The sequence below is a fragment of the Macaca fascicularis genome, chromosome 2 (assembly GCF_037993035.2).
Source record: "Macaca fascicularis isolate 582-1 chromosome 2, T2T-MFA8v1.1".
Lineage (NCBI taxonomy): Eukaryota > Metazoa > Chordata > Mammalia > Primates > Cercopithecidae > Macaca > Macaca fascicularis.
In genome coordinates this window covers 120,109,741-120,131,307 of record NC_088376.1, presented here as the reverse complement: position 1 = coordinate 120,131,307, position 21,567 = coordinate 120,109,741, and the positions used below count along the sequence as shown (strand labels likewise).

Here is a 21,567-nt window from a genome sequence, read left to right as displayed (position 1 = left end):
TTTACTCAGGTGCCAGAACCTATGAGATATTGGCAGTTTGGGAGGTCTGGACCTGGGAGTCAGTCAGACAGACCCAGCTGTTCAACCCCTATTGTCCAGTTCCAGCTGCCGGACCTTGGCCAGGTTGCCTAAAGCTGTAGTTTATTTCGTTCTCGAAAATGTGGATAACAATGTGCACATCTCAGGGATCTTGTGTGAATTTGCAGTTAGAGAACAGGTCCTTGATATATCTTGGTCATCTGTGCCCCTTAACTACAGCCCCATAGATTTCAGTGAATTGTAAATTGTCTGTAAGTGGCTAGCCAGGTATAATTTCATAAAGCATTATTTAGAATTGGGCTTCTAAGAGAGCTCACCTTATTTTTTCTGCACTTTGAAGCACTCTGGGCATGAGGTATGCTGTACTTAAGCATTTGTCCTTGCAAGTAATGAATGATAACGAGACAAACCAGACTTTGAGCTGAGTTAGTGAGTGTGATGTGTGTTGATTCTATGAAGCTCATTTAAACAAATGCTGGTTGGTGAAGGATCAGGTCAGAAAATCTTTCCCTGCCCAAAAGATCCAGTTTTAACCTCAACTAGAAAAACTGGCACAAGACCATTTCTAGGGCCATTTTGCGTGTCTGCCACTTCCCTTTGGGACCTCTGTTTGGGGGAGAATGTTCTTGGTTTTTGTGCTTCTGCCCTGGTTCTTCCAGTCACTAGCTCTGTGGGCAAATCTGTGCTCTCTGTGCCTAGGTTTCCTCTGCTGTGAGGAGATAAGAGTTCCTGACAACACTGCTGAGTGGGTTGAGCATTTGAAGCCCTCAGCAGGGTGTCTGGCATATGAAAAGGCCTCCATTGCCGTTGCTTGTGGTGAGGAGGAGGAGGACAATGATGACAGGGTGACATAGATGACCCGTTGCTAGGTCCATGTCTGTCATACAGCAGGCAGCACAGAATGGGGGACCCCAGTCCTGCTCTGACCACTGTGTCTTTTTCCCTTCTACCTTTGGGTCCTCCGTGAATCCGTAAGCATGCTGTCTGTCCATCAACAAAAACATACTGAGTGTCCATGAAAGGCATTCCTGAAGGGACCCAGAGAGACACAGGCTGACGGTAGTAGTGGTTTTTTTTTTTTTTTTTTTTTTTCTGAGCCAGGGTTTTGTTCTTATCGCCCAGGCTGGAGTGCAATGGCGCGATCTCGGCTCACCGCAACCTCCGCCTCCTAGGTTCAAGCGATTCTCCTGCCTCAGCCTCCCAAGTAGCTGGGATTATAGGCGCCTGCCACCACACCCAGCTCATTTTTGTATTTTTAGTAGAAATGAGGTTTCACCATGTTGGCCAGGCTGGTCTCGAACTCCGGACTTCAGGTGATCCACCTGCCTCAGCTTCCCAAAGTGCTGGGATTACAGGTGTGAACCACCACACCCGTCCAATAGTTTTATATAAAGCAAGGTTTTAAAAGTTTTTTGTTCTGTTGGAACCATTTGACCGTATGAGAACTCCTCCAAGAACCATAGCATGTAAATCATATAAAAGATGAGATGCCCTGGTTGAAATTGGAACACCTTTTGGCCTAAGGACAGGCATCCTGGAACCAGGCAGGGGTTGACTGCTCGTGGTATCTCCACCAAGCCTCCTATCCTGGGATCTGGGATCTGATTTTCCACTGGGAAGACTGGGGACTTGTGATATGACCTTGAGGACTGACTAACCTTCTCCCCAAACCTCCCCAGATGAACATGTGATGGAGTACCAGCCTGAACATAAGCAGTGAAAATTGGAACTGGTACTCCATCTATCCATGTAATTAAGCTACAGGGGCAGCCAAGCACCAAACCTGTAGGTTGCCTGGTGGGAGTGGAGTTCAAAATACTTGTTGGAGCAAGTACGATACCATCATTAGCCTGTTGCATCTATTTCATCATTGGGGTATCTTGACACTGTGTTTAGAAATACAAGTCCTTGTGTCCCCAGCATGCATCTTCCTTTGAGGGATAGTGACTTACGGACTTGGTTGGGTACTGTGCAGCTTTGCCTCTTGATGCCTTCTTTTTCTATGATTCTCGAATGGCCAACACCCCCATGTAGACCACTTTATTGCTTCAGCTGGTGGTGATGCCTCCATGGTGTGGGTGTCCTGATTCCACAGCAGGTTTGTATCATCTTTCATTAGAGTGGAAGAGTACACAGTTCACTGAATGTGTTCATTCGTTCAACAAGTATACATTTGTCTGTGTGCTCAGGGTGTCACACAGCCTGGTGCAGTTGGGGAGACACGTGTGCACACATTGGTGGGATTGGGTGAAGGAGGAGTGTGGCAGGAGCACTAAGGAGGCACGAGAGCGCATCTTCAGAGCACTCTGGGAAAATCCAAGGGGGTGATGTGAGTGGTGGAGCTGGCAAAATGTCTCTCAGAGGATGGTCATGGGACTTCACTTCCAAATTCTTGCCCCGACAATCTCCCATAACCTCCACAGTGTTTGGCGTCCAGGGATGATAGAGTAGACATGCAAATAGAAATAGGTAACACTAACCATTGAGACATCTTCTAGGCTAAACACTGGACATGGATGATCTCATTTCATGCAAGGGTGCACAACCTGCTGTGATGACACACTGCACTACCCTAGCCCTCCTTATACTTTCTGTCACCCTCCTCCTCACTCTTGTAATATCTTTTCCCTCGTTGTTAATTACTTACACTGTGTTCTTCATCCAGAGCAGCCCTGGCTTGTTGACCTGGTAGTCTCTTATTCACCCTTCAAAACTCAGCCCAGTCATCATCTCCTCTGAGAAGCCTTCCATGATATGCTCAGGCTGACTTGGTGCTCTTCCTGTTACAACTGTATATCCCATCATTACAGCTTTATTACATTGTACCATAATGTTGAGAGTTTTTGTTTTTTTTTTTAAACTTTGAAACAATTTTAGTAATCCTAACAATATAAACATTTTTGTTGGCGTTGGTGTTGTAAAATGCTAATGGTGGCCAGGGACTGTGGCTCATGCCTGTAATCCCAGCATTTTGGGAGGCCAAGGTGGGAGGATCACGAGGTCAGGAGTTCAAGACCAGCCTGATCATTGTGGTGAAATCCCATCTCTACTTAAAATACAAAAATTAGCCGGGCGTGGTGGCACATGCCTGTAATCCCAGCTACTCAGAAGGCTGAGGCAGGAGAATCGCTTGAACCCAGGAGGTGGAGGTTGTAGTGAGCCGAGATTGTGCCACTGCACTCCAGCCTGGGTGACAGAGTGAGACATGGTCTCCAAAAAAAAAAAAAAAAAAAAAAAGTGCTAGTGGTACAGATATAACTGAAGCCTGTCTTAACCTCCAGCCAGTCCCATATCCCACTTCAGAGACAGCCACTTAAAAATAACTTTGAGGTTGTGTTTTCTAAACTTTAAAAAATATATTTATGGGCCAGGCGTGGTGGCTTATGCCTGTAATCCCAGCACTTTGGGAGGCCGAGGTGGGCGGATCACGAGGCCAGGAGATCGAAACCATCCTGCCTAACACGGTGAAACCCCGTCTCTACTAAAAATACAAAAAAACTAGCTGGGCGTGGTGGCGGGCGCCTGTAGTCCCAGCTACTCGGGAGGCTGAGGCAGGAGAATGGCGTGAACCCGGGAGGCAGAGCTTGCAGTGATCTGAGATCATGCCACTGCACTCCAGCCTGGGCGACAGAGCGAGACTCCATCTCAAAAAACAAAACAAAACTATATATATGTCTGTACATACAGTGTTATGCTGGGACATGTTTAACAGTCAGCTCTTGGGGATGGTTTGGAGAGTGGGGAGGCATGATTTACAGCATTTTCTGATTTCCATGGGATAAAACTCCCACCATGGCCAACAAACCCCAACATGACTGAATAGAGTTGGAAAGAGATGTGCACCATTGGCTTTCTCAAGCTGGTATGTGCTGGCTCTCATCCACCACTGCTTCATATAGCTCGAGTCTTGAAGTATGTGGGGTTTTTCTTTTGCTAGAAACATCATTATACTTTGGGTTCTGTTCTTGCTTTTCTTCCCCTCTAATGTTGAGTTGAGCTGTGTTTCCCATGCTAGTGCATCTAGATCTGCTTTGTTGTTTTAGCTGTTGCATATTCTACACCAAAGAGTCATTATTTCCCCAGGGCCTTATTGATGGGCAGTTTGGTTGTTTTTCACAGGGTATGTCTCCTCATAGTAGTCCCCGTCCTCCTGGGGCATAGGAACTTTTCATTTGTATCCATGTAGATGCTTCAAGACCATGCGCAGGAGGACTCAAGGTGATAGTGGATGCTTGGAAACAATGCCAAGCTGGCCCAGATGCGCTGCTGTGTCCACACTGACCAGAGCACTGTTTGGTAACTGACCTAATGTCTCGGCTACTCGTGCCGTTATCTCTGGTTCAGTTTAGTGGCCACATCAGCCCTCGGGGGTGGTGGCCTTGTTTTTAGCCAAGGGCTCTGGGCCATGTTTCTTGGCCACTGGGGAGGTGAGGTCATCTGGGGCGGGTGGCTTGGGACCTTGTAGTCCCAGCCTAAGCCATCCAACCATACTTTAGTTCTGATGTTGGCTCTGGCCCTGAGATTGGCAGACAGCAAGAAAAAATGTATCCAGCTCTCTCCCTATTCAGATAAAGGCCTGGAGGACAACTCTGACTGTTGTTTGCTGATAAAAGTTTATAAAGCTGTGAGTGCCAAGCATGAAGCATAGCAAGGAGTACGCGGAGTTTTGTAAATTTCCCTGGAGGGCATGTCCTCTTTTGAGATCTGAAAATGAAAAGATCTCATTTGGTGGAGTCTTGATTTTGTTGTTTGTGTACTTATGAAGACTTTTTTTCTTAGTGTATATATTTTTTGGTAATTAAGTATGTGAAAGTGTTTGTTAAGCACCAACTGTATGCCTAACACCCCATTAGGTTGGGGTTGTTATGGAAGCAGAATGGGGTCTGGCTTAAGAGCATGGGCTCTGAAATCAGATGGTGTGGGTTCAAGTCCCTCCCCTACCATGATACACGTTGGAATCTTGAACAAGTTAATTCACCATTCTGTGCCTCAGTTTCCTACTATTCAATAGTGGGATTGTGATAGCGCCTGCTTCATAGGGTAGGAGAAGAGGAAGTGAGATAATGCATGAGGAGCGCTGAGTCTGGTGCATATGAGGTGCTCAGTAAAGGCTGTTGTTATTAGTAGGAGTTATTATTAATTAGCACTAGAAGTTCACATGCAATCAGAACTAGGAACAGAATGGAATGTGCAAGACCTTGAGACATTCTGCTCTTGAGACATTTGCATTTGTCTGGGGAGACAAGAGTAGGTGCTTGGTCCTATTAGCAATCAGTATGTGACAGTCATAATGAAGTCCAAATGATGTGGTTTTTATTTCAAGTTCTGTAGAAGTTGGTGGGGAGTGGGGAGCACCTTGGTGGAGATGGGGCTCATAGATGGGGTCACTGTATGTGAGAGGCAGGTAAAGGAGTGAAGGAGAGACAGAGGAGGGCACTGTGCAGCAGCTGTCAGTTGATGATCAGTTCCGGGTCAGTCTGGTGGGCAGCAGTTGGCAGGGTGGTGGGTGTTGAGGAGGTCACCTGGGGTCTGCTCCATTCAGAGGTGAAAGGACACAGGCCTGTGGAGTGGAAATGAAATGAAGCAGGCAGAGCCATTTATTAAAGCGTCTTATTGAAGCACAGCATATCCACAGAGAAGGGCACAGGTCATACCGTATTGCTTGATGGATTTTCACAAATGGATCATACCTGGATTAAGAAACAGAACTTTGCCAGCACCCCAGAAGCCCCATCATCCCTCTTCCAGCCACCATTCCCCTACTAGAACCGCTATCCTAGTTCCTAACAGCCTGGGATAGTTTTACCTGTTTTGGTCCTTTTGTTTGTTTGTTTTTTGTGTTTTTTGAGATAGAGTCTCGCTCTGTTGCCCAGGCTGGAGTGCAGTGGCGTGATCTTGGCTGACTTTAAGCTCCGCCTCCCAGGTTCAAGTGATTCTCCTGCCTCAGCCTCCCGAGTAGCTGGGACTACGGGTGCCCACCATCACGCCCGGCTAATTGTTTGTATTTTTAGTAGAGTTGGGGTTTCACCGTGTTAGCCAGGATGGTCTTGATCTCCTGACCTCGTGATCCGCTGTCCTCGGCCTCCCAAAGTGCTGGGATTACAGGCGCGGGCCACCGCGCCCGGCCCTGTTTTGGTACTTTCTGTAGACAGACTTGGACCACACACTCTTGTGTTTGGCGTCTTTAGCTCAGCGTTGTTTTCTGAGTGTCTTTCTTGTTGCTGCATGTAGTTGTCGGTCATCCATTCTCATCACTGGGTATCACCGCCATTGACTTCATTCATTCTATGTTGATGAGCATTTGGGTAGCTTCCAGTTTGGGGTTTGTGCTAGGTCACATAATGGCCCTCCCAAAAGATGTTTCTGACCTAATCCCTGGTCACAGGCACCGCTCACCAGTAATACCTGGGACTGTGTTATCTTAGATGGCAAAAGGGACTGTGCAGATGTGATGACTTTAAGGATCTTGACATGGGGAGATTATCCTGGAAGGACCAATGTAGTCACAAGGAGTCTTATAGGAGGGAGGCAGGAGGGTCTGGTTCAGAGATTGAGATGTGGTGATTAAGGCAGAGGAAAGAGAAGACAGAGATTTGAAGATACCATTGCTGGCTCTGAAAACAAGAGGAGGAGCCACAAGCCGAGGAATGCAAAGTGGCCTCTAGAAGCTGGAAAAGGCAAGAGAACAGCGTCTCCTCTAGAGCCTCCAGGAGGAATGCTGCCCTGCAAGGCCGTGTTGACCCATTTCTGACCTACATTGCTATGAGAGGAGATACATTTGTGCTGTTTTAAGTCACTAAGCATGTGGTAATTGGTTACAGCAGCAATAAAAGACAAATGTAGGGGAATTGTGCATGGGGCTACTGAGGACATTCTAGAATATGTCTCTTGGTGCACGTGTGCACCTAGGAGCAAATGCAGGTTGATTTGACATTGTCACGGTCTTCCAAGATGGTGGGACCAATTTATGTTCCCAGCAGCAGCAGTATATGAGAGTTCTGGTTGCTTCACATTCTCACCGACACTTGGTGCTTCCTGGGAAGAGGTATTTTTAAATGAAGAATTAACAGGACCTGCTGTCCAGTGGATGCAGTTGTGCTTTGCAGAAGGTTGATGCAGGCGGTATCAGCAAATACCAATGGGTGCTGATCCAGCCAGCTGAGGAGAGGAATCAGGGAGTGGTGGTGACAGTTTTTAGCTGGGGAGAACTGGAATTCCTCTTCCATGCAGGTGACTGGGATGGGAAATACTGATGAACTTTAGATTAACATGAAACTTTCCACCTAAAGAGTTAGAATAGCGCTTATCTCATCTGTGGAACTTTGTGACTAACCAAGGAATGTGGTGGGTATTGTGTGGTAGGGAAAAAGCCCATGCTGTTCATCAGCCCTCATTTAAGTGCTGCGACTATAAGCAAGTCACACCCTCTCAGATCTCTGGTTTTGCCATCCGTAAAATGGGTATGATCCTGGCTTTTCTGCAGGGCCTTGGCAGATGAGAGGAGCCTCTGTGTGAGAACCCTGAACTTACCATGTATAAATAGGAGGCACTGAGTCAGCAGTGGCTGTGGTCGTTACCAACAATGGTATAGGTCTGAGGCGGTGGCTGACGCCTATAATCCCACCACATTGGTAGGCTGAGGTGCAAGAATTGCTTGAGGCCAGGAGTTGGAGACCAGCCTGGGCAACATAGGGAGACCCCGTCTCTACAAAAAATAAAAAATTGAGCCATGTGTGGTAATGTGCACCTGTAGTTCCAGCTAACATGGGAGGCTAAGGCAGGAGGATCACTTGAGCCCAGGAGTTTGAGGCTGTAGTGAACCATAAGTACATCACTGTACTCCAGTCTGGGCAACAGCAAGACTCTGCCTTAGAAACAAACAAAACAATGGTATGAAACCCCTGGGTTTAGAGTGTTCTGGGGCTGAACACTCAACCTTGAGAGGGGTCTGAGAGTATCACCTTTTGGTTGACATTCAGGGCAGGTAAGGTTAGGCTCATGATCAACCCTGCAACCCCCAGGGCCTCATTGAGACACTCTTCCCTACCCCATTCCTGACACTGCTTTTGAAATTTTTTGTTGATTCATTCATTTGTTCATTCATTCAGCTACCACCGAGCTTTCCTGTGCATGTCATGCCACAGTCAGGAGGAACTCCCAGGCCAAATGCCTGGGGTTCCAGTCTCAGCTTTATTATTTGCTACCTGTGTGGCCTTTGCCAAGTCTCAACTTCTTTGTGCCCAGTTTTCTGATTCTTCAAGTGAGGTGGTAACAGTCCCTGCCTCCTAGGGCTGGCGTGAGAATGTAATGCAACAATCCATGTCAGTGTCAGGGTCAGGCCCTCGGGCATCCCTCAGTGCCGGGGCACAGAGATCAATGCCTCCAGTCCTTGCCCCTAGCCACAGGCTGAAGGGTGATGGCTTATTGGTGCCTGTCTACAGAATATTTTTGCCAGTATGGGAAAGGAAAAACCTAAAGCTCTGACCTAGAACTAGCCAGTGGCCCCTCAAAGGCAGGCTGTGATCCCTCATGGCTCCTTGGGAAATGTGACTTTGAGGAGAGTCCTGCAGTTGGCATCATTTTGGAATGTGGGTGTAAAGTCCCCTGCAGCAGTTATATGCTGCAGAGGAGCTTGGGACACTGAACAAATGTGGTTTCCAGGCCTAAATGAGGTAGGTTGAGGTGTTCACAGCTGCAGAAGTGACCCAGGTATGGGCTGCTCAATTTCTCTTCATACCCTTTGTGGATGCAGTGGCAACTCTGGGATTCTGAACTCAAGTCCCACTACCCTTCCATCTTTCCTTCTTCCGGGATCCACATTTTCACTCTTGCCCTAGCCTGGGCCCCTCCATAATGCACATGTCTCAGCTGATGAAGTTAGCTCTGATGGAAGCCAGAGCAGTGGCTCCTGACAGGTATCCAGATGCTAAAAATATGTCATGGTGTGCTCTTTGCAAGTTAAAGGCCAGCATTGGAGGCAGTGGCTGGGAACTCTCCCCCACACCGACTGTCTAACGCCTTAGGGTACAAGGGTCCCAGGTATCCTGTAGGTCCTACTCACCTAGATTGGAGAATTTATCTCAATGGTGCTTTAATCTGGCCAGGTCTGTGGTAGGGCAGATGAAGGAGGCTGTGCTGGAGATGTGGCCAAGCAGGCCTGTGATTCTCAGCAATCAAAGTAGTAGATGCAGTGGTGTTGGACCATTCAGCCAGCACCAGCTTAGAACATGGGTGGTCCAAATTACCCTGACCCCCATGCCTGGAAGATGACAGGCTGGAGACCAACACACTCTCCGTCAGTATGATCTGCACAGCCAGTTCTATAGTTGAAACTGGTGGCTGTTTCTTTGGTTGACACTAAATGAAGTAGCAAGTTTGTGTTTGGGGCCATGTGGTACAAAGAAAATCTATCTTTTGATGCTCAAACCACACCCAGAGTGGTGAGGAATGCAGTGCCTGAGACTGAAGAAAGATCCCAGAGTTATGGCTCAGACTCATCCTGGGGCAAATGTTCAGGAAGCGGAATGGTGGGAGGAATACTCCACGTCACTGGAATATTCTCCTGTGCACACTGTCTCTGTCTCTCTCCCTTGTCTCTCTCTTTGCCTCTGTTGCTCCTAAGCACACCTCCTGGAGTCCTTACCTAAACTTGGGTGTCATGCAACTGAAAGGTATTTTACCAGTCCAGGTGGTCACTTTGTGACATGAAACTCACAGCTCATACTTGGAAATGCCCTCTGTTCTGTGCGCAGTGCTCTGCTCTTGAGAGTCTTCACTCTGGAAGATATTACCTGCTTATTAACATCCCTCATTCATTAAGTGCTGATTAAGTACTTACTATGCACCAGGCCCTCATGAAGTTGCATGTGGTTTCACTGAAATTGTGGCCAAAAAGAGTTTGGCCTCACCTGTCTCTACGTACATAGCATGTGCGAAGCTCCAAATAACCAAACCCACCTGCAGAAGGGCCCCAGTGAGGATATTTAATCATATTCCCAGCTGGGATGACAGTTCACAACCCATAAAACCAGGCCCATAAAACAATGACTTAAAGAACAAAGAAATTTCTCTGTAAGGTAGTAGTTCTAAGGTGACAGCAGTGGCTGTGCTAGACGCAGTCACAGGCCCAGGTGGTTTCTACCTTGTTGCTTTGTCATTCCAAGTGCATTGTCATCATCTGCATGGGCAGAGCTGGGTTCCATCCAGCCCGTGGGAAGGGTGCTCATATCTAACACCTAGACCGAGAAGTGGCACACATCACTTCTTCTCACGTTCCATTGGGAACCCAGACATCTGGCTATATCTGCCTGCAAGGATGCTTGGAAAATGTGGTACCTAGCTGGGCACGGTGGCTCATGCCTGTAATCCCAGCACTTTGGGAGGCCAAGGCGGGTAGCTCACCTGAGGTCAGGAGTTCAAGACCAGCCTAGCCAACATGGTCTAACCCTGTCTCTACTAAACATACAAAATTTAGCCAGGTGTGGTGGCGTGCGCCTGTAATCTCAGCTACTTGGGAGGCTGAAGCAAAGGAATCGTGTGACCTTGGGAGGTAGAAGTTGCAGTGAGCTGAGATCGTGCCACTGCACTCCAGCATGGGTGACAGAGCGAGACTCTATCTCAAAGAACGAAAAGAAAAGAAAATGTTGTACCTGATAAAACTTGAATAATTATGGAACAAGGAAAGACTGGATTTTGGTGGACACTGGGTAACCATTGATATATTCCTCTTGTATCTAATGCAGCTCTTTGTGTGTTTATATTATAAATGTACCCAGATGATAAATGTTGGTTGTTTTGCTTTTTAAAAAAGGAGACCTGAACCTGCCATACTGAGTCTATGGACAGTTCCACAGCAATGAATCAATGCGTCTGTAGAGGAATGGAAGAAAACAAGGAAAGGTAAAAATAATTAAATAACCTAAATAATTAAAAATTTTAAAATTCCTGCATGTGACAATTAAATGCCACGGAGGGCTTCCTTTAAGCCTGCATAAGTCAGTAGAGGCTATCAAGAATTTGGAGATTGTGCTAGGCACAGTTTCTCATGCCTGTAATACTAGCACTTTGGGAGGCTGAGGTGAGAGAGGATCACTTGAGCCCAGGAGTTCGAGACCAGCCTGGGTGATAGAGTGAGACCTCATCTCTACTAAAAATAAAAAAAAATTAGCCAGGCATGGTAATGTGCGCCTGTGATCCCAGCTACTTGGGAGGCTGAGGTGGGAGGATTGTTTCAGTCCAGTAGGTTGAGGTTGCAGTGAGCCATGATCATACCATTATACTCAAGCCTGGGTGACAGAGTGAGACCCTGTCCAAAAACAAAAACAAAAACAAAAACACAAAAACAGAAAAAGAATTTGGAGATAGCAAAATTTCACATATTTTCTTCCACATCTCTAATTTCTTACTAAAGATGTTTCTTTCACGTCTCCGCCAGAGGAGGAATGCCATTCAGTATGAAGGGATTTTTCGAAGACTTAGAAGGAAGAGTTGGTATAATTAGAACCAATGTGATATAGAATTAAATATTTTATTCCAAACTACGGACGTTCATTCCAAAACACTGTGCCCCATGCTCGGATGTGTCGTGCTCACATTTGTGAGTGGCCAGTCCCCCAAGAGGAGGCAAAGGCAGACCCTGAGCTCTTGGCAGCTCTGTCTTCTCTTCAACTCACCATTTCTTTCTCTTTCTTCTGCCTTTTTTTTTTTTTTTTTTTTTTAAGCCAGTTGTGGTAGTGTGTGCCTGTAGTCCCAGGTACTTAGGAGGCTGAGTAACCACTGCATTCCAGCCTGGACAACACAGCAAGACTCCATCTCTAAAATAAATAATTACATATAAATAATTAAAAACTTTTAATGTAATGTCAATAATTAATCAAATTAAATTTATTTATTTACTTTTCTTTGAGACAGAGTTTTTGCTCTGTTGCCCAGGCTAGAGTGCAATGGGTACAATCTTAGCTCACTGCAACCTCCACCTCCTGGGTTCAAACGATTCTCCTGCCTCAGCCTCCCGAGTAGCTGGGATTACAGGCATCTGCCACCATGCATGGCTAATTTTTGTATTTTTAGTAGAGATGAGGTTTCACTATGTTGGCCAGGCTGGTTTCGAACTCTTGACCTCAGGTGATCTACCTACCTCAGCCTCCCAAAGTGCTGGGATTGCAGGCATGAGCCACCATGCCCAGCCTAAAATTAATTTTATTTAGAAATAAATAAATACATTTTCCTTGCTAAAAATACAAATGAAATCCCCATTGACCCCCATTTTCATTCCCAGCTCCTACCTCATCCCTGCCCTTCCCAGAACTAACCACTGGGATCTACCTTGTACGTTTTCTTCCATAACTTTGTTAGTTATCTCGATACATAGAACAAAAGTCCCTCTTTCCTTTCTTCCTTTTTTTCCTTTCTGTTTTTAAATATATACTGTCATATTGTACTTGTTGGCGTATTTTGTAGCCCTTTTATAAATTCAATAATATGTCCTAAAATGTTTTCAAGACATATGTGAATGTACCTTTTTTTTTTTTTTTTAATGCAGCCAAGTGAATAGTATTTCCATAGTACGAGGATCCAACTGTTTATTGGGCTAGTTCCCCGACGATAGTGGTTAGCTTGGTTCTGTTTGTTGCCCTTATGGTTGTGCTATGATGTGCTTTCTGGTACGTTTCTCCTGAGCACATGGGCAAGAGTCTTCTAGGGAGGTTGCCAGGGATTAGAGTTGCTGGGCCATCCTGTGTATACCTGTAAGGTCTGAAACATCACCAGTTCCTTCTCCAAAGGGCACTGCTTGTCACCTGGGCACCAGATCTCCCATTTGCCCACTGTCCTGCCATGCCTCAGATCTTCGGCTTTTTAATTTTGCTATTTTTTTGGGTGAATGATGGTGTCTTTCTGTGGCTGTAGTTTCCTCCGCCTCCTCTGAACTCTGAGGATGTTCATGTTCTCAGGACTCTGTTGCCTAGCTTCATCTCTTGAGGGTGCCATAAGCCTCTGTCCCCATAGGGACCCATCCACCTATCCAGAGTCCCAGGGCATCTGGGGAGCCTGGCCCTTCCCAGGAGTGGTTGCTGCATTCTCTTCTGAGAAGCATCCAAGGAGTACACTTACACTCCCCCGGGAGAGTCCAGCCCAGGATCGTCTGCTTCTCCTTCTAAACCTAAGGGGCTTCAAAGAGCCCTCAGATGGATTTCCCTACTTTTATATCCACCACTACCATCACTGATGCCATCAGCATTGGCAACAGTTTGAGTGTTTACTATGTTAGCCTCTGCGTGGATCACTTGGCCTGTTTATCTCCTTTAATTCTCACAGTGGTCCTCTAGAGTAGGGAGTTGTGTTGTTTCTCCCCATTTTGTGGCCATTAGGTAACAGACAGAAACATATTCAAAACCAACCCAAATAGTAAAAGGAAACCAGCAAAACTTTTCTCACCATGGAGCCCTGGTTTCTACCCAGTGCTCTCACTTGGAGTATCAAGCAGACCCACAGTTGTTGAGTTCTGTTTAATGAGCATGGCTTTGGAGCCATCACACCCATATTTGCAGTTGCTTTGACCACACTCCGTTGTGATTCAGAATCTGTGGTATTTCCAGGGGAGAGCAGAGTTGAAAGTGATGGCTTTGTCCCTGTCCAGCATATGAACAGGGGCTCCTGCATATCACCAGTACCGCTGTTCTTGGGTACAGTTAGGGATGGCAGCCTCACCCATGCCCATCCGAAATGTTTCTCTGCAAAGGGGTTTCACAGGTTGAGCATATTTGTCATGGGGAGTACATATAGCTTATGGGGAGTACATAAACTGAGCTGTGCAGGGAGAGGAAGTACTTCACTTGCCCTCCCTAGACCTAATCAGTCAACCTACCCTAAAATGTTTAACTTTAGGTCTTATTCTAAGATCAAGAAATTGCAGACAGAGTGCAATTTCAAATGCCTTTCTCAGCCCCCAACCTCTTATTATATATTTCAGAGACATAAAAATTTAGAGCTGGAAGAAATCCTAGATTCATTGTGTTTAACTCTGCATTACAGTTTTAAGCAGACAGACCTTGAGTGATGAAATGATTGCCAAGATCATGCTCCCAGGGTCTGGCTCTGGCTCTTTCCACAACATCACAGCTACCTCTTGTGCAATTATTAGGAGACTGATCCTCTCGTCTTCCAAAACTACAGCTGATTAGTGGGTATATCTTGCAGAAAACTAGCCCATTGAACGATTAATTGATTGTTCATTTGGTGGGCATTGATTGAATACTATTGTATGTACCAGTGACAAAAAAATATGGGTAAGATATGAATTCTTAGTGAATTCAGAGTCTGGCATCTGTGGGGGAGAGGTAGTTGCACACATATGAGCAGTGGTTAAGTGGAAATCCATGAATCTACGTTAGTCAGTGGGGATAATAATAGTATCTCCCACAGTGGGTCGTTGGGGATGTTCTGAGTTAATCATTGGAAAGCTCCTGGCATATAGTCAGTGCCCAGTAAAGGCAGCAGTTTTTGTTTTGTTTCTGTTTGCTTATTTTTAGTCACACATAGAGTGAAGAACCTAGAAAGACTTTTCTATCAGGAGAATGATAGACTTATGTTTCAGAAATGGTAATCGGTAAACCCAATTTCTCATCTTACATGTGTTTATCTTTTTAGTGTCTCTCTCACCTATTGGACTGCAAACCTCATGGGGTCAGGTCTCACCTCTCATGTTCACCATTATTTACCAAGTGCTTGGCACACAGTAGGTACTTACTAATATTCCTAGACCAATGAGTAAAAGGGGTGGAGTAACAAGATACGGTGGGCTCAGGATCCTTGAGATGAGGTGCTGAGATAAAGCCGACCAGCTGGAGGGACCACAGATCGGTCTGGGCCAACCCCACTTCAAGGACTGGGGCTCCCTGGAATCCCTACCCACAGGCCATGCTTCCCTTTGTGAGATGCAGTTTTGTTCCTGTGATTTATGGGCAGTTTGTCTTTTAACCAAGTGACTTTATTGTGAGGAGAACTCTTTGCATAGCATTTATTGAGTGAACAATAATTTCTTGCTGCTTCTACTTCTGGATGCTAACTTACATTTTAGGGGCCCAAGAATACAGGATTTCTAGAAGATAAATACCCTGGAGAGTGCAGTTTTCTGTGGTCATCAGTGACTGCAGGCAGATAGTGCATTTCTATGCCTCAGTTTCCTTAGCTGTGTAGCAACAGAAGCAGAATTTCTGAACAGTTTCCTCAGGTGCAAAGGAGAGAATTTTGAGGGGGAGAAGTCCTTGTCCTTCTTGTAAATTCTTCCTGTGAATGGACCTATGGTGAAATGATTGGATAGTAAGGACTTCACTTATGCTGGAGAAATGGAAATATTTAATTTAGGTCATTTATTCATTCATTCATTTGGTCAGTCGGTCAACAGACATTGCATTACTCAGTGGCCCTCAGCACTTTAGGAAAATGCTCAAATAAGGGATTAGGCATTCCCTGCAGAGTCTTCCAGGCACAGATTATACACATATATGTCTCTTTTTCCAAAATAAAAATCTCCCCTGGCTTGCTCACCTGTTCAGTATTGAGCACCTCCTTCTTGCCGGTTCTGCTAGGCTTTACTATCCTGGAGGGAAGGGCCTTGTCTGGTGCAGTGACACCTGCGTGTGGCTCTGGTGGACTGAACTGGCTAGAAAACAGAGTGATCTGTAGATGGCAACATGAAGGACTTGACCCAGAATTGCGATTTGCCCCGGCGCCACAGGCAGTTTTCATGCTGCAGGATTAGACTGGTTTGTATAGTGCTCGAAGCCCTCCCCATTAGACATGGTGGTTTCGATGCTTGCTCTTAGCTGCTGTCTTCTCCTTGATCCACTTATCAGCTCCCATCTTGGCATTAGGCCAGGGCTGTTTTGGTCACTGATTTTTAGTTGCTCTTTGTTCACTGTCCAAAAGGCTGTTTGGGATCTGCTCTGCTTCCCCCACCCTCCGGAGGTTTAGCTGCTGACCTTGAGAAGCCAGAAACCCAACAGAAGAGAGAGCAAGAGCTGAGGTTTGCAAACTCCCCTGACCTTGGGCTCTGTGACCCTGGGCAAGGTACTTCATCTCTCTAAGGTGTTTTCTTGGAGATCCCATCAGCATTCCCAGAGTCTGCTCCTTAGAATATGGTTTCCTCCTTACGTGATTAGGTATGGCAGGGAAAAAATGGGGTCTGTTGTCAAATTTGTTTGGCCAGTGCTGGCTTAACCTCAGTTAAATGGGGCCCTTTTTGCAGACCTCATCAGAGCCTATAAGGTGCCACTGTGCATGCAGAGGTCTCTTAAGGGAGGGCAGCTCCCTACATCTGCTACTGTAGAGATCACCCCAGGGATGTGCTGGATTGGGTCTTTGAGCCTTCACCCAGTCCTTCAGTTATGTGATCAAGACAATGAGGTAAGTAGTTTTTTTTTTTTTTTTTTTTTTGAGACGGAGTTTCGCTTTTGTGCCACCACGCCCAGCCCAAGTAGATGTTATTTACAGATGAGGAACCAAGGCTTACGGAGGTGAAGGGCTGGGCTGTGGTCCTGTGGCCAAGGAGTGGAAGAGTTAAGCCCCAGATCTGGTCTCCTAAACCTCACGTCCTATCTTGGGAGGTGTATGTGAATGTGTGTGTGTTTTTACCATTAGCTGCCCTTGTAATGGTCAAAGGCATGGATTGGTACACGTCTTGGAAGATTTGCTGCAAAGTCACTGAAAGAGTTCCTTGGTCCTCCAGTGAGCATGGCTAATCTTCCACATAGCAAATTATAATGCCTGCTGATTTGGGGCACCTCCTGAGAGGCTTTTTATGTACATTGGCTCCAAACATCATCGCAACCCGGTGAACAACACATATTGTTCACCTCCATTTTACAGATGAGGAAAAGAGTTCTAAAGTACCTGCTCCAATGTCACAGGTAATTCTAGGGCTTAGGCTTAAACCTGTACCTTTGGCAGGGCGCAGTGGCTCACGCCTGTAATCCCAGCACTTTGGGAGGCCGAGGCGGGCGGATCACGAGGTCAGGAGATCAAGACCATTCTGGCTAACACGGTGAAATCTCGTCTCTACTAAAAATACAAAAAATTAGCCGGGCGAGGTGGTGGGCGCCTGTAGTCCCAGCTACTCGGGAGCGTGAGGCAGGAGAATGGCGTGAACCCGGGAAACAGAGCTTGCAGTAAGCCGAGATCGTACCACTGCACTCCAGCCTGGGCAACAGAGTGAGACTCCATCTCAAAAAACAAAAACGAAAACAAAAAAAAGCGTACCTTTGATTTTTTTTTTTTTTTCTTGAGATGAAGTCTCTCTCTGTCGCCCAGGCTGAAGTGCAGTGGTGCGATCTCAGCGAACTGCAACCTCCGCCTCCCGGGTTCAAGTGATTCTCCTGCCTCAGCCTCCTGAGTAGCTGGGATTACAGGTGCGCGTCACCATACCTGGCTAATTTTTTTGTATTTTTAGTAGAGAAAGAGTTTCACTATGTTGGCCAGGCTGGTCTTGAACTCCTGGCCTCACGTGATCCACCCACCTCAGCCTCCCAAAGTGCTGGAATTACAGGTATGAGCCACCGTGCCCAACCTAAACCTGCACCTTTGACACTCCCAGAGAAAGCCCTCAGCCTTCTCACCACCCCACCTGCTTCTTGTCTGGCTGGGTCCTCCTTCTACTTGCTCCCTGCAGATCGGAGCACAGAGCCCCTCTGCAGAATGGGAGCAGTTTCTGTGGCTGCTCCAAGGGTAGGAGTGGGCTTCATCCCAGGCAGTCCATTGAGGTGTGGAAGGGTGGGCACTGGGAGCCAATCAGCATGTTCCTAATGCCAGGCAGTCACCTTCTTATAGGGTGGCCCCAGTGACAAGGGGGAACTGCCAGGAGGGTGTTAGGGGAGGAGGTGAGTATCCTGGCCCAGTTGTTGAAGTTTCCCAAGTCTCAGTTTGCCCATCTGTGAAAGGTGGATAACAGTGGTACTTAGTTCATAGAGTTATGCAAGGATTCAGTGTGGTAAGAAATGCTTAGCTCCATCACCGGGCATCTGGCCAATGTCTAGCACATGGCATTAGTCTGTTATCAGTTTGTAAATCATTCTCCCACCAACTGCAGAGTCAAGGAGGAGCTCTCAAAATGAATGCCCTCTACTTTTCTGTGACAATTTCTAACATAGGGTGATCACATTAGAAAATGCATTCTGCAGTTATTTGAGTACATACTATGTGGTAAGCACTCTTTCGGGCATGCTGGGGGCTACAGTCAGACATGGACTTGCCTTCGAGCAGCTTACAGTCTAGAAGGGGAGATGAATGTAGTAATAGGAGACAAGAAAGGTTTAAGGGCCTGGCAGTGTCTGGCACCTAGTGCACAATCGAGAAGTGTTTAAAGACACACACACCAGGTGGCCTCTGATGGGCACAGCACTCTCAGGTGGCACCATGTAGCACAACAGGCAGGAAAAGAATGTCTCTGAGGGGTTTTGCCTCTGGCCCAGACTCGTCTGGTAAAGAGGAAGCTCCCCCAGCCCTGTCTAGGTGGGGTGGATGGTGGCACCTAAAACAGCAGCTGTCCTCATGCCGTGCTCTCACTGGGTGGAGACCATGTCAGTCTCCTTCCTGGGAAATCTGATAGAAAATTCCTGCCAGGTGAGAGCGTGACACTTTCTCTGGAGGTGAATCAACTTTTTCAACCCTAGGAGTTAAGCATTGGGCTTAGAGAGCTGTGCAAGTGTGGGGTGGGAGGCATCCAAACCTCTTTTTTTTTTTTAAGAGACAGAGTCTCACTCTGTCACCCAGGCTGGAGTGCAGTGGTGCGATCATGAATCACTGCAGCCTCAACCTCTTGGGGTCAGTGATCCTTCTACCTCAGCCTTCTGAGTAGCTGGGACTACAGGCTTGCACCACCACACCTGGCTAATTTAAATTTTTTTTGTATAGATGGAATCTCACTATGTTCTCCAGGCTGTTCTGAAACTCCTGAGCTCAAGTGATCCTTCTGCCTTGGCCTGCCAAAGAGCTGGGATTACAGGTGTGAACCACTGCGCCCTGCCTCCATCATTGATAAAGTATCTTATGGGCTCACTAGGCTCATAAGGTACAGGTTGTTGAGATACCCTAAGTGTTGGTTTTGTCTGGGGTATTCTGCTAGGGTGTGAATGGGGATGGATAGTCTTGAGAATTTTGTTCCCTAGGTGAGAGAAGAGCATGGGAACTTGAGTTAAGCCTTTTCCCAGGAGTGCTTCTGGGTCTTGAGCTGAAGGTGGCTTTTGTCCCACCTGTTGCAGAACCCAAGTAGGAGGAATCGTCTTCTCTAATGATGAGTATCTATCGAGGCTGTGTGCCAGGCACTGTGCTGGGCTCAGGGATACATTGGTGAGTAGGACAGGCAGGGGCCCTGATTACAATCAAATAAAGTCTGCCCTGGAAGACTTTGTGGTCTGGCATAGGTTTTTCAGGGGCAGAGGACTCAAGAGGAAGCAAAAACAAGGGTGATGGAAAGGAGCCCTGAATGGCTAGAGGGAGGCCTAGGTTCATGTCTAGCTTCAGGACAGGGTTAGGGTGAGGGTTAGGGCAAATGAGCTTTCTGAGAGGAAAAAGCTCAGACCTGTAGGATTTGCCTACTTCTGTAAATACTCCCACCATGGCCAACTTCAACATGCTAACACAGTCACTGAGATGTGTGCAGTTACTCTTCCCAGTGTGTGCCAACTTCAGCAACCCACTGCATTAGGGCTAGAGTCTAGCCACTCCTCTGAGTGCAGTTTCCTCATCTCTGAAGTGAGTGGGTGGGACTAGGTCACGTGAAATTCCTTGGTAAATCATGGAACATTGTGTCAATGTAAAGATGGTGATGGTTTTTCACAGCTCTGAAGTTTGATGACTAATACTGTCTCCTAACTCTTCTACTCAGGATCCAGATTCCCTCCATTGCTCCGAAACCCCTTTGACAGCTCTTTTCCTTTCCCCAGCCATCTCGGCCCAGTCCTGGCTAACACACTGTATTTGATAATTTCATCTCTTTAGTCTCCTTCAGTCCAGAACAGATCCCTCCTTTATTTTTGCCCTCCATGGCACTAGTGTTTTGAAGAGTCAGATCCACGTTCTGTGTTTGTCTGGGTGTATCTTTGCAGTGCCATTTACCTAGTCCTCTAGTTCCATGAACTTCAAGTGAAGCCTCAAGGCTGGAGTCCAAATGCAGGGTTTGCAGTGAGAGGCCCTCGTGGGTGACATCACTCCAACATCAGGATGACCCATGCTGGTGATGCTGAGTTGACACCCTGGTGAAGGCATTAGCCTGCATTGGTTTTGGTTTAGATCAGATTGAGATATTATACTGACCATAATTCTAACAACTACTAAGAAGGAGAAGGATTTGTAATAAAAAACTGCTCTTACCCTACACAAGGTGGGTATTTTTTTATTACAGAAATAAGCCATATGCAGGTATAGCTCTGATTTTTTTTTCAAGACTGTCAAGTAAAATTGAATCTGTTTACTATTGGCCTTCCAGGTATGGTGGCTAAGGGAGATATTTCAGAGCCAGCCCCCTACTTTTTTTTTTTTTTAATATCTCCTTTTTGATAGATCCAGGTCAAATTGGAGTAGAGTGTTCTTGATGTAGGAAGCTTCAATATTCTGTTTATAACATTTAGGCAGGAAACAAGATTTCTGCAAGGTTAGAATGTCATGATGGAATGGGCACTTTGGAGAGTGGTGGGTTCCCAAGTGCTGTGTGCATGCAAGTGTAAGCATGTACCTATGTGTTGCTGTTTTCTCAAGGGAGTATGAAGGGTGCATTGGGGTGCCCAAAGCAGTATCAGATGTGACACAAAGAAACCAACCCCAGGCCAATTTGGAGAAGGCACGATTTAAATTAAAGTCAAAGAAGTCTATCTCTAGTGTCTACTCAGTGCTGGGGGCTTTGTTCTGGGTGCTGGGTTCTGGGCACAGGCTGACTCTTGTGAATCTTATAGTACAGGAGCACACAGACCTAAACAAGCCATTTCCAGGGCAGTGAGCGTGTGACAGGGAAGTGTGAGGATCTGTGGTCCCTTTGGGGTGGACCTAACAGTGCCCATGGGAAGTAACAGACAGAAAATGGAATCATCTGTGAGGGATAGCCAGGTAAAGAGCAAACCATGTGGAAGGGGCAGTGTGTGCCAGGGCCCAGAGTCCACAGAGATGTGATGTGCCGGAAGCAAAGACAGCATCTCAGTGAGACTGGATCATGTCATATGACAGGGGCCTGGGAGGCCTCTGGACTGGGAGTGCTGGGTCCTCTTGGCCTTGGTAGTAAAGAGCTTAGACTCTGTCCTAAGGGTCCCAAGAGGCCACTGAAGTGATTCAAGTGGCCTCTTAAATCTGATTAAATCTGCATTTTGAGAAAAGATCTCTGGCTAGAGTGGGAAAAGCATTTGGAGGGAAGCAAAACTCAGGGCTGAGTAACCAGGTGGGGGTATTGTAGCCATCCAAGAGAGAGATGATGGAGGTCATCAATACCAGTTGAGAATAAGTGAGTGGATAGCTTGGATAACCAATGAAGAAAGGTGAAATCATGAA

The 21,567-nt window shown here is 46.6% G+C and overlaps 1 protein-coding gene across 11 annotated transcripts in view; it reads left to right on the top strand.

Annotated features, from left to right (window-relative positions):
• Positions 1–21,567, top strand: part of ARHGEF3 (Rho guanine nucleotide exchange factor 3) — a 347,163-nt gene that overhangs the window by 33,743 nt on the left and 291,853 nt on the right. For 6 of the 11 annotated variants that reach the window (XM_074032549.1, XM_005547439.5, XM_045386025.3 and 3 more), the window contains exon 2: positions 10,850–10,938. The exons of the other annotated variants lie outside the window; for them this stretch is intronic. Coding sequence is in view for 4 of the 6 variants with exons in the window: in XM_005547439.5 (XP_005547496.1) it covers positions 10,877–10,938 (62 nt within the window). In the remaining 2 variants the exon portion in view is untranslated. The remainder of the gene's footprint in view (positions 1–10,849; positions 10,939–21,567) is intronic. 11 annotated transcript variants of the gene reach the window in all.